The sequence below is a fragment of the Cetorhinus maximus genome, chromosome 28 (genome assembly GCF_964194155.1).
Source record: "Cetorhinus maximus chromosome 28, sCetMax3.hap1.1, whole genome shotgun sequence".
Classification (NCBI taxonomy): domain Eukaryota; kingdom Metazoa; phylum Chordata; class Chondrichthyes; order Lamniformes; family Cetorhinidae; genus Cetorhinus; species Cetorhinus maximus.
Window position 1 is genome coordinate 7,575,118 of NC_135906.1, and position 13,620 is coordinate 7,588,737.

At 43.9% G+C, this 13,620-nt stretch overlaps 1 protein-coding gene across 12 annotated transcripts in view; it reads left to right on the plus strand.

Annotated features, from left to right (window-relative positions):
* Positions 1–13,620, plus strand: part of pnpla6 (patatin-like phospholipase domain containing 6) — a 167,476-nt gene that overhangs the window by 130,463 nt on the left and 23,393 nt on the right. For 6 of the 12 annotated variants that reach the window (XM_078531125.1, XM_078531129.1, XM_078531126.1 and 3 more), the window contains 2 exons: positions 6,211–6,330; positions 9,900–10,016. In XM_078531125.1, coding sequence (XP_078387251.1) covers positions 6,211–6,330; positions 9,900–10,016 — 237 coding nt within the window. The remainder of the gene's footprint in view (positions 1–6,210; positions 6,331–9,899; positions 10,017–13,620) is intronic. The other 6 variants (XM_078531131.1, XM_078531135.1, XM_078531132.1 and 3 more) reach the window with 4 other exon arrangements.

Genomic DNA, 13,620 nt, shown 5'->3' on the forward strand with positions numbered 1-13,620 from the left:
TGATATTGGATCTGCAGCAGCCCCTAAAGTTATGAAGATATCACTTCTGACAGTTTGACGCAGGTTGCTTTTAATCCATGTACCCTGTGAAAATTGTGATCTTGTATCGAATTGGTGGTGAACTGGCCCCTGTGATTGGTTTTCTAGTATTGAGTCAATTGGCAACCAAAAACCTAACTGCGTGACTGTGTTGAGTATTGAAAGAGACTCTTTTTCTCTTCCTCTGTCACCAGTTCAGCTGTTGCAGATGTGAAAGTAAAGTTTTTTTTTTGTCTTTTCAAAAACAAGAATTCTTAAAGTTAAGTCGCAAAGCAGTGCTGGTATTTTTTTAAAAAAAGAGCCCCTTAAAGGGTATTCTGATGAAATGTTCCATCACTGTGCACCCTCTCTGCCTTTTTATGTATATATGTTTGAAATGATCATTATATATCTGACATTTGATGGATGTGTCTGCTCCTGATAACTGATACTTTCTGCATCCTAATGTGAACCCCTTTTGGAAATTTATCCATCCTTGTGCGCACTATGTCTCACTTTACCACAGCCACACTGCCCTTTATCCAGATGGGTGTTAGTTGAACGGTGGGCATCAGCAGCAACCTTCTGCCAAGAGGGCAAGCTGGCTGATCTGTAGGCTTCCCCAACAACCTCAGTCTTGCATTTGCTGCTGGACTTTGGCCACAGCTAATGCCCACCCCTCCTGGGAGACAGCATACTGCCAACCACTCCATCTAGTGACTGGAGGCTAGTACAGAGCTCAGCTACATTGTGAACCCATTGCGTTTGAATGTGTTGAGCCGGGAATTTGAACAGCGAGGGCGGGTGGCTTTGGGGGGGGTGGGGGTTGGTGGGTGGTCACTGAGTGTGAACCTAATTTAGTTTGTAGTCTGTAGTTGGCATTAAACTGAAACCTACAGTTTAAATTCTGTAGTTGCCAGCCTTAAGCAGGGATTTTTTTTTCCCCGGGAGTGGGACATGAACCCACAACCTTCTGACTCAAAGGCGAGGGTGCTATGAACTGAGCCACAGCTGACACCTCCTGAGTGTGAACTGTGTACACAACTGCTCGAGTTGTCAATGAGTTGCTGATTGGGAGCTTTCAGTTTGACTGTGTGTGGGTGGAGGTTTTATCAAAGGCACTTATTTAAATGTTCTGCATCTTCCAAAACTGTTCCATTAAATCAGTTGCACATCCTTCAACCAACTCTTAAGTGAACCAGGAAAAACTTTCCCTCTAAGCCTGTGGAACAGATGAACTCAGCCCAAGCAATAAAACAGAAGTCGATCCTGCTAACTGAGTCAGGAAATGAATGATCCGTGCATTGTATTAAATGGGAAGCAGCAATAGTGGGCCCTGTAACCAGCCCCTGTGATACATTCAATGTGGGGAAGCTACAGACAGTAATGGCAACTCTTAATATCACACACGATACTGCTTAGAAATTGAGCTGATGTCTTGTATGTGTCTCATTGACCTACTGGCATCAAAACAAATCATTTTCCATAAAAGCAAAAACTGCTCATGTCATTTTCCATAATTGTTTTAAACTTTAAATACATTTCTGCTGAAACCTGGAATGGTGTTCATTTAGAGAGATCTGTTTTTCTCTGGAGAGAAGGAAATAAATTGCATTTATATAAAGCCTTTCGAGGCTTTACGATGTCCCAAAGGGTTTTACATTCCAGTGTTGTAATATGGGGAAACACAATGGTTCACTTGTGCACTGCTAGGGCCCCACAAACAGCAATGAGATAAGAACCAGTCTGTTTTACTGATGTTAGTTTAGGGATCATTATTGGCCATGGACAAATGACATCCCGAATCTGTACGAGAATGAAACGTCCAAAGGAGCTTCACTAGAGGGGGTGTGGTGCTGTGGGGTGGGAATCTTGGCCAGCAACTGGAAGAAAATTTGGGCTCGGTGAGCGAACGCAAGGCAGAGGTTGATTTTGAGGAGGCTTTACCAGGCAGGGAGGAGAATTGGACAGAGCAGAGTTCTGCTGAGTTGTAGTCCTGAGGGTGGAGTAGAAGGATGGAGTAGAGGTGTGAGCTGGAGTTTAGGGCTTGAGGATATTGTAGAGTTAGCCTGGAGGGTGGCTATAGAGTGGTTTCTAAACAAATGTATATAACTTAGTAGCTTATTATTTTCCTTTCCCCTTGTCTGCTGTGACCCATCCCCATTTCCCCCCCACTTTTTCCCCTACCCTGACACACATGCATTGTTCTCAGACAACAAAGGCCATTGCCAAACAGCTTCATTAGTGAGTTTTTCATTAATATCTCTAATTAAGTCTTGTGCCCAACATGAACAGATTGAGAACTTGTTAAGGGACAGAAAACAGAGAGTAGGAATAAATGGGTCATTTTCAGGTTGGTAGGCGGTGACTGGTGGGGTACCGCAAGGATCAGTGCTTGGGCCCCAGCTATTCACAGTCAAAATCACTGATTTGGATGTGGGGATTAAATGTAATATTTCTAAGTTTGCAGATGACATAAACGTTAGGTGGAAGTGAGAGTTGTGAGGAGGACGCAAAGAAGCTTCAAGGGGATTTGGAGAGGCCAAGCAAGTGGGCAAAGATTTGGCAGGTGAAAGACAATGTGGAGAAATGTGAGGTTATCCACTTTGGTAGGAAAAACAGAAATACATAGCATTTAAAAAATTTCTTAAATAATGAGAAACTGGGAAGTGTTGAACTTCAAAGGGACTAGGGTGTTCTTGTGCATGAGTCACTGAAAGCTAACTTTCAGGTACAGCAGACAATTAAGAAGGCAAAAGGTATGTTGGCCTTTATTACTAGAGGATTTGAGTTTGGCAGTAAAGATGTCTTACTGCAAGTTATATAGAACCTTGGTGAGACCACACCTGGAGCATTGTGTGCAGTTTTGATCTCCTTATCTAAGGAAAGATATACTTGCTTTAGAGAGAGTGCAACAAAAGCTCACCGAACTAATCCCTGGGATGGAGGGATTGTCCTATGAGGATAGATTAAATAGACTGGGCCTTTATTCTCTGGAGTTTAGAAGAACGAGAGGCGATTTCATTCAAACATACAGGATTCTTACAGGGCTCAACAGGGTAGATACAGGAAGGATATTTCCCCTGGCTGAGGGGGCCTAGAACCAGGGGGCACAGTGTCAGAATAAGAGACAGACAGACCATTTAGGACTGAGATGAGGAGGAATTTCTTCATCAGAGGGTGGTGAATTTTTGGAATTCCCTGTTCCAGAGGGCTGTGGAGGCTCAGTCATTGAGTAAGTTCAAGACTGAGATCGATAGATTTCTACATATTAAAAACATCAAGGGGTACAGGGCTAGAGCAGGAAAATTATGTTGAAGTATCAGATCAGCCGCGATCTCATTGAATGGCAGAGCAGGCTGGAAGGGCTGAATGGCCTACTCCCCCTGGTTCTTATGAACCTCTCCATTTTTGCAGAATGGTGCCATGTCACCAAGTTAGAAGTGTTTTTCTGCCAGTGAGTTTTGTTGTAATTTAGGTCTGGCAGACTGCTCAAAAACTAAGCTGAAGAGCTACTCACGGGCACAAAATCCTTGCCATCAAAACCAGAAAGTGTGGTTTATTGTCATGCCATTTTCTGAGCAGAAATCACTTCACACAAGCTATGGTTAGTGAATTTAGCATAGTATCAATTGAAGCATGTATGATATTTATACCTGTGTTATATATTAGCTAATAGTGTTAATACTGAGCAGCAGGGGACCAATGAGTTTTAATAGGCCAGTAGATCGTAGAGCTTAGTTTGAGTGAGAGTTTCGGATTAGATAAACATCAAAAGTAATTTGATTGTTTAAGTGTAAAGTCAGTTAGAGTGAAAAAGCAAAATATCCTGGACGATGATGATACTGAAGTAGTATCACCATGTTATACTAAAGTGGTATGCTAAAGTTAGTATCATGCTGGTGATTCTAAAGGAGATCTTTGTTTTAGTTTTCACTGAACAGTGTGGTGCGTGGGAATGAAAGGATACAAGAGGAGTTGGTGAAACAGTTCAGCGGGATATAGATCAAGAAGTGGTAGTTTTAAAAAAAAAAAAAATTGAAGGATGAAATTGCATGCATCCTGGCATACTGAGGGAAGTCTGAGAGATACCAGCAGAGGCTCTGACCACAATCCTTCAGACATCCTTGGATATGGAAGTTGTGCCAGAAGATTGGAGAGCAACCATTGTAACACCTCTGGTGAAGAAGGGAGAAAGGGATAAACTGAGATACTAAAGACCTGTCAGCCTAACATCAGTAATGGCTAAGATTGTAGAGACCAAATATGCAACAAAATTAATACTTGCCCTAATTTTGTATAAGGGTAATTCATGCCTACAAAATGTAGAACTGCTTGAGGAAATAACTGTATTTATTAACCATTCGTATGCTGTGAGTGCATATGGGTTTTGGAAAGGACGGTATAGGAGGCTTGTTGATAAGACAAGCACAATCAAAGGGAGTATCACAGCATGGATACCAGACTAATTGCAGGGATGGAGGGATTGTCCTAAGAGAAACGATTAAATAGACTGGGCCTTTATTCTCTGGAGTTTAGAAGAATGAGAGGTGACCTTATTCAAACAGACTTTCAGGCTCGACAGGGTAGATGCAGGAAGGATGTTTCCCCAGGCTGGGGGTTGGGGGGGGTCCAGAACCAGGGGACACAGTCTCAGAATAAGAGGGAAAGTCACTAGGTGAGGAGATGAGGGGGAATTTCTTTACTCAGAGGGTGGTGAATCTTTGGAACCCTCTGCCCCACAGAGTTATGGAGGCTCAGTTGTTATGTTCAAGACTAAGCTCAATAGATTTCTACATACTAAAAACATCAATGGATGTGGGGATAGTGAAGGAAAATGGTGTTGAAGTAATGATCAGCCATGATCTCGGTGAATAGCAGAGCAGGATAGAAGGGCCGAATGGCTTTCTCCTCCTATTTCTTAAGTTAATTAAAGGGCAGAAAACTGTGTGTGTTTAAAAGGAAGAGGGCTATAAATAATGGCATTGCCCAGGGTAAAATATTGAGACCATGGCTTTTCTCAGAATAAAGAAACCTGGGCTTTGTGTGGGGGACACGATATCAACATCTCGACATTTACAAATGAGACCGGAATAGAGAACCATAGAGACGAGGTCTTCAGGAGCAATACTAATGAAGGTCAGATAAATCTACTGTGGCGAAATGTGTAGTGTGTTTTGGGAGGAGGAATGAGAGGCAATTAACACCAAATGGTAAAATTTAAAAGAGGCAAAGGAACAGAGTTACGTGCAAAAATCTTTTTTTTAAAGAAAAGATGGAAGCCAAGTAGATAAAGTTGCAAGTGGGATCCCGGGTGTGATAAATGGATAAACGAGTACAAAAGCAAAGAGCTAATGCTAAACCTGTACATGTGAAGTTAGATTATTGTTCATGAGGCAGTCTCTTTAGGAAGGATGTGAAGACTGTGGAAGGGGGACAGAAGAGATTGAAGAACCATATAACCACAGAAGTTTATAAACAGGCTGATTAAAATAGGAAATGGCTATTTTTTTTTTTTTGCAAAGAAAACATGTTGAACAAGTATGGGGAAAGTGCAGGGGTTTGGGACAAGGGTGTACTATAAAGCTCTATGGAATTACTGCCCCCACCCCCACACAATTGTTCAATATCTCACATTAGGATTTTATTTTACAGAAAAATTTAAAGACAAAAGAGAACTGGCCAGATCAAATTCACCTCAGCACAACCACTAGGAGACTAAGGGAACATAATCTGTTTTCAATTGCCTCTTTGAGTTCCTTAGCATCTGCTGGGTCCCCTTCCTGTAAATGTGCTCCCCTTTTCCACCTGCCACAACTCATCGTACTGGGTTGTGTGTCTTCAGTAGACATTGATTTGACCTAGCTTCCTACAAAGCCCCACTATAGTATACTGCTGCTTGCTCATTTACTGTCTATATAATCTATCCAAAATGCAAATTAGTGTTTCACTGGCCATTTTAGCCACTTCACGGAATCAATAATGTATCAGGATTGCAGAAGTTGTTTAGCAGGCTTACAGGGAACTCTCTATTACATTGTTGCTGCCCTGACTCTTCAGGGAGCTGTCCCGTTTGATCCTGATGCTGAGATCATGCTTTTCCTCTGTGCCCCTGTGTTCCTTATAACCCCTCTTCCCTCCCATGCTGTTCAGCCCTTGCTATTCGTACTCTTACTCTTCATCTTCATCCAGCAGGCAGTATCTGGCGTTACGTCAGAGCGAGTGCATCTTACGTGCCTTATTTGCCTCCTCTCTGTGACCCCAAGGACGGGCATTTGCTTGTGGATGGCTGCTATGTAAACAATGTCCCAGGTCAGCACTACAATCGCTTCCTATCTACACTGGCCAGGCGGAGGACATTGGAAAGTTGGGGCTTGGAAGGAAATTGAGCATGTGTGTGTTCGAAATCTCTTGTAACACCATTGACATTGAATATTCAATTATTATTACAGTTCCTGAAAGTTGTGGGCAAAGTAAAGATTAAACACTGGAAACCTGCAGTGGTAAATATTCGACAGTACTGCACTGGTAATTGGCTGTACATGTATTCTATGTCAAGCAATTCAATGATTTGTCCTGCTTTGTTTCCTTCTGAACCAAGTCTTTTCTATGAAGGTTTATTGTCCTCCAGCCCAGGAATAGGCAGGAGATGGATAAGTCTGTGTGGGGAACCACTTTGCTCTTTCGCAGCTGTGCTGTCAAACACTAAATCTGCACATCATCAAGGGGGCCCCACAGGCTGACACAGCTTCATTTCCCCTGGACTTACCATCGGCCGCAATGATGAGTTAGCGGCCTGCCAACTCTCCAGGTAGCTCTTTGACTTGTCCTCGATTCATGAGGATAGCCTAATGTTGCTGCCTCAGAATTCACTCTTTGCATTCTCAGTTGACAGCCACATCCTGTCAGACTCAACCCAATTTTGAAAACGAAGCTGCCCACCTGAATTGTCAGGTAGCCGTTCATTGACCAATAAACCAAACTCAAGATTGCTAGTGTTTTACAGTGGAATCCTATTCTGTGCCATAAGCATGAATGGGTAGAATTATTTCTGCAGGTGATATAGATCATCTAACCGTCTGAATACTTAATCAAATGGTAATTTTTAAAAAACCTATAATTGTCTCATTTTTGTGAGGAGGGCGGCTATTTTGCTTGAAATGGTGAGTGGCGGTGACCTCCGAGAATTGAGCTTGGAGCTGGAATCTGGGGAGTTGAGGGAGTTGAATTAGTTCATGCAGACATTATAAAATAAGATTGAGGTAACAACTTGTATTTATATAGGGCCTTCAACAGAGTGAATGTCACTGTAAAAAGAGACGTTGAAGTTTTTCATCTTGCACTCATCAGGACACTTCAAGAATACCAATATAAGAGGAAAACAGCTGTTTATACCATATGTGCTGATTGGTTGGCAAATGGACTCTGATTGGTAGAGGCATTGCCATGGAGAATGCAACAATTGATGGTGACTGACAGTTAACTGCCAAGCATTGTCTGAAATTTAAACCAGGCAGCTTGACCCTGATTGGTCAAGGCATTGCCCCGAGGAATGAGTCAGCAAATGGCTGTCACTTATTTTGTTTAGCTGAAACAGGTGCATTATGTGTACGTACAAAAATCAGGGCCCTTTGTATTAATACATGTAACTTCCAGTACACGCAAGTGTGCCACATTTCAAGCTCAACTGACGATCTTAAATTGGTTGTCAGTGTAATTCTTGCCACACTGAGGATTATTTAGCAAACGTCCAATTGTGGAATCGCATCTAATGTTGTACACTGTGTTTTGAGTTTTGTACGCACAGGCTGGTAGGGTGAGGTCTGTACCTTGCCCGTTATGATCAGCAGCTGGGATATGTTTATACGATCCACCAGTCTTTGGGATGTACGGCCTACACACCTGGCATCACACTGGCACTGAATTTCATATACCACATCATTCATTTGTGTAATCGGCAGGATGTCTTTTTAGCTTGACGGTAGCCCCATGTTAGTAGCGAATACCACTCGTGTCACTACTGCATAGCCAGGTTTCTTACAGTTCCACATGCTATAAGATTGGTCTTAGTGGCAACTTTGTAAATAGGGACCGAGCAATTTGCTCACCATGCTAGCTTGATGCTGAAAGACATCTAAGGCATCCTGCGGGATAATGGCTAACCTGATCAGATCATTTCGTGCTGTATATCACACAAACTCATGAACGTGCCTAAGGCCTCAGATTACCCTGGAAGGGCAAGGTATCTCAAAAATTTGAACAACAGGTGAAGCTAGCTGTTTCACGCTGCTACTATGCAGTAGCAACACGAGTGGTATTGGCCACTAACAGGATGTTGCCGTCAAGCCAAAAAGACATTCTGCCTATCACACAAATGAGTAATGTGGTATATGAATTTCAGTGCCAGTGTGATGCTAGGTATGTAAGCCGTATGCCCCAAAGGCTGGCAGATCGTATCAAACAGCATTTCCCAGCCATTGTTCGCAATGGGCAAGGTACAAACCACACCCAATCAGCCCGTGCTTGCAAATCTCAAAACACAGAGTCCAACATTAGATGTGATTCCACAATTAGACAATTTGCTAAAGAACCCTCAGTGTGCTAAGAATTACGCTGACAACCAATTTAAGATTTTCAGTCGGCCTCAGTGTGGCACGTTTGCGGGCACTGGAAGCTACATATATGAATACACAGGGCCCTGATCTTTGCAGACAGAAAGAACATGTACACACATTTCACCTGTTTCAGCTAAACAAAATAAGTGACAGCCGTTTGCTGATTCATTCCTCAGGGCAATGCCTTGACCAATCAGGGTCAAGCTGCCTGGTTTAAATTTCAGACAATGCTTGGTAGTTAACTGTCAGTCACCATCAATTGTTGCATTCTCCATGGCAAAGCCTCTACCAATCAGAGCCCACTTGCCAACCAATCAGCACTCTCTTCTCATGCAGTATAAATTGCTGTTTTTCCCATATATTGGTATTCTTGAAGTGTCCTGACGAGTGCAAGATGAAAAGCTTCGGCATGTCTCTTTTTCAGCAATATTGAAGCTCTGTACTACCAAACGACTAAGAGTAAATGTTGCAGAGCACATGAAGGGCGCAGGCACAGAGAGGTGAAGGGGAGCTGCTTAGGGAACGGGCTTCTTGTTGATCCTAATACTTATTGTTGTATTGAATTAAATTTTGTTGTCTCTGCCAACAATCCCCGCTCCCGTTTTTTGGATAGGTGAGTGGACGCTTAGCCGAAGTAGCAGGTTTTAAATAGCGTCTTAAGGGAGGGGAGAAAGGTGGAGAGGCAGACAGGTTTAGGGAGGGATTTCCAGAGTGGCTGAAGGCAGGGCCACCAATATTGGGGGGGAGACGCAGGGAACCTGAATTATCTTGGAGAGCCGGAGGCAGTTACAGAGATAGAAGAATGATTTTTTTTTTAAAGAAACTGATTGGGTAAATGGTTAAAACAGTTTGTCGATGGGATATTGGTTGTAGCAAGCGCACCGATTGATATTAAGAATGGCAGGTTACGTGGATTCCACTGTAATTGAACATTAAGCAACGGAGCGAGTGAATTTTGGCTGTTCTGCTGATTATTATGAAGTGCAAAGGAGCAATTACCAGGCGAGTTGGGTTCAAAATAATTCCCCCGAGCTCCTCCCCCCCCCCCCCCCAAAATCTGGGGTGCGGCAGACTTTGTGCTGTGGTGGTTTGTGCTGCTGTGCAGATTTTCATAGGCCTGCGAGTAGAATGCTGTGACCCCCCCCATCCCTTCCCCACCCTCTGCACAGAACACGCACCTTGCTCTGAGGAAGTGGGGAAGGGTGCGGGTTGCGCACATCTGTGCTCTTCTAGGCCTCTGACTGCATCTGTTCCTCGTGTGGTTAGGCTCGCTGTGGCGGTACGTGCGAGCTAGCATGTCCCTCTCGGGATACCTGCCACCACTCTGTGACCCAAAGGACGGACACTTGCTCATGGATGGAGGATACATCAACAACCTGCCAGGCAAGTATGTGACATTAGGATAGCGGAGGCAAAAGGTGAGACCTAAATAAGCTTCTCATAAGCAAAGTATGTCGAGTTAAGGGACTCTTCGTTCCTCAGTTGAAGCACGTTTTTAAAAAAATTGTTGCAGCCCCTGAAACGAAGAGCCTGCCCACGGTAGCTGATCAACTCTCCTTATCTGACCTTCCAAAAAGTCTAATCTTGCCCGGTCGCTTTGCAGAATTCACAGTTCCGATGGAACCCTGATGCCGATGCAAGAGTGAGACATTTTGTCACGGATCATTGGTGAAAAATCAGCCAGCTGCTGAAATGGGATGGCACGATCCACCCACTTCACCGAGGCAGGAGCTGCATGGTAAACCAGTGCCCAACGCTGTTTACCTTCTCACTCTATCAAACTTCTAGTTATACCAGAAGCATCTTTATCTCAAAAGGCAGTTATGCCAAACAGCTACTGGAACAAATTTGGCAAAAAATTGATGCCACAGTTGCACTATTTTGGCGTAATCCTCTGGAGAAAATGTGATTAATAAACCGCATGGAGTGTGAAACTTTGGCTGGCCGCATTACAGACTAGGGTCTAGTATTTGCTGTAAAATGCGTCCTCTTAAGAGTCAGCTGACAGAGATGCACGTACAGAGGTGGGGAGTCGGGGGGTGGTGGGTGACAGTTTTATCTGAGATGATTAATGATGGTAATTATTCTCCTGTCTCCTGTTGATTTTCCATTCACTATCGGGGTTTTATCCTAATAACTACTATATGGAGATTTCCCTGAGTCCATTTGACTGCTACTCCGACCCAAACCCATCATCATGGCTATTTCCACCTTCCCCCAATCTTTCTCTTTACCCCTCCTAAAACCCTCTATTCTAGCATTGTGCCCACTTTCACTTCTTCACTTTCATGTACTCTGCCCTCCTATTTCATAGTTTATTGCCCTACTCTTCAATAAAGCTGTTAATCCCATCCTGGCCGTTCCTTCAGTACAGCCCTCACCTCCGCTTCCTTAAGTCCAAGGAACGCAAACTTGAATGGACATGGCAGACAACTGGCTTACCCATTCACGGCCCGGTCTGGCTGGAGCACATAAAGCATCTGCTCCTGCACTTGTCTCTACAATTGCGAACAATTCCAGGATCGCCCTGGAATTCAAAGATAGCCCCCGCCTTCTTTTCTCTACTGCAAACTATCTTCTTAAACCCCTCTTCCCTGTCTCCACCACCCTCAACTCCAACATAAGTGCAAAGAGCTCAGTGACTTCTTTGTCACTAAGATTGAGACCTTCCGGTCAGCTGCCTCTGCTGCTTCCCTCCTTTCCCCTAGCCCACCAGGTCAGACTTCCTCTAAAGGTCTCCCTTGCCCTAGCCCTCAACTTGCATCTTTCACTAGTTTCTCTCCTACCTCCCTTTTATGTCCTGTTCTTGCTCAATCTTGTCTATGAGACCCACTTCCTACTTCCTGGACCTTATTCCCACTAAACTGCTGATCATCCAACTTCCCCTCCTGATTCCCATGCTAGCTGATATTGTAGGTGGTTTTCTCTGTTAAGGTGTTGCCCCTCTCCTTTAAACCTGCTGTTATCACCCCTCTCCTGCAAAAGAAAAACCTTTGACCCTTCCATCCTTGCAAACTACCGCTTCAAGCCCCACCTCCCTTTTCTCTCCCAAAAAGCATTGACCCTTCCCAAATCATTGCCTCATCTTTCCTGGGACTCCATGTTTGAATTCCTCCAATCTGGTTTCCGCCCTAAAACAGCTCTTACCAAAGTCACAAAGACATTCTATATCTGGATGGGACTGTGCTTGCCTGGTTCAATTCTTATTTATCTGATTGTCAGCAGGGAGTAAGTAACCTGCAGTGGCTTCTCTTTCCATTCCTGGACCATTGCCCCCGATGTTCCCCAAGGATCTACCCTTGGCTCCCCTCTTATTCCTATCCTTGCCCCTCAGGGGCATCATCCAAAAATACAGCCAGCTTTCACATGTACACTGACAACACCGAGCTCTACCTCACCTCCGCTTCTCTCGATTCTTCCACCGTTGCTAAATTATTGGACTTCCTGTCCAAAATCCAGTACTGGATGAGTGGAAATTTCCTCTAATAAAATATTTGGCGGTCCGAAGCCGTTGTTTTCAGTCACTGATTAAAAAAACTCTATCCCTCTCCCTAGCAACAGTCTCCGGCTGAACCACACTCCTTGCGACCTTGGAGTCAGACTGGACCCCGAGATGAAGGTCTGGCCATGTATCTGCACCATAACAAAGGCCACCTATTTCCATCTCCATACCAACACCTGATTCTGCACCTGCTTTCGACTCATTCGTTGCCGAAACCTTCAGCCATGCTTTTCTAGATTTGACTATTCTAATACATTCCTGGTCAGACTCCCACATTCTACCCTCCGTAAACTGGAAGTTATCCAAAACTCTGCTGCATGCGTCTTTACTTGCACCATGACCTGCTCCCCTATCACCCCTGTGCTCACTGACCTACGTTAGCTTCCAGTTAAGTAACACTTTGGTCTTAAAATTCTCATCCTTGTTTTCAAATCCCTCCATGGCCTCGCTGACCCCCATCTCTGAAATCTTCTCCAGCTACACGGCCCTCCAAGTTATTTGCACACTCATTTAATCCTGACCTCTAGTGCAATGCCAACCTGAATCGCTCCCCCACTGGTGGCCATATTCTACGGCCTGGGCTCCAAGCCCTGCAATTCCCTCCCTAAATCTCTGTGCCTCTCTTTCCTCCTCTACAATACTCCTTCAAACCTACTTCTTCAACCAAACTCCTGACCATCTGCCCGACCATTGCCTTAGGGTCAAGTTTTGCTCTGTAATGCTCCTGTGAAGAGCCTTGGCGTGTTTTATTATATTAGAGGTGCTTTATAAATGGAAGTTGTTTGTAATGCAAGATACCAACAGCACTGAGCATCTATGGGGAGGCTCCACGCTGACGGTCTACATCCCTGGGCTATTTTAACGGAGCCAGAAGATTTTCTTTTCCCAAATTGAACTTTCTCCAAACACACACCTTAATTTATCCCTTCCTTTTACCCCTTCCTTCAGTCCCTTGGAGCTGCACAATGTCCTGAGCCTTAAAGGTGATTGGGAATGTTGAGTGGTGTTCTTGGGTCAGCCATTAACAGGAGAGTGAGAGGGGAAATCAGGACTTGTCAACATGTTGGGCATGAACACACTTCCTACCTCTGCATTGTGCAACTCAGTCCACAACACTTCCAAAAACTAATCAAAATATATTGGAAACTTTGCTGTCAGTGAATTTGTATAATATAATGATGACCATCAATGCAATAATGAAAATCTATTTAACAGGGTAAAGAAACCCACATATTTCTAGATTATATTGAACAGTAATTTTAAAAATGGTAAAACATTGTTGATGTTTACATAGTAAGAATGTGTTTAAAGGCAGTAATACATCCAGCTTTCAGAAGATGATAAACTTTCTACGCTTGCTTCAACAATACTGGCATGGTTCCATGCTCCCAACCCTCTGGCTTGCTTGTCTAGTGCCATGGCAACCAAATTACCTACCCAATAGGTTATGTATTGGACCCAAAACTTTAACCTTTTCTTCTCATT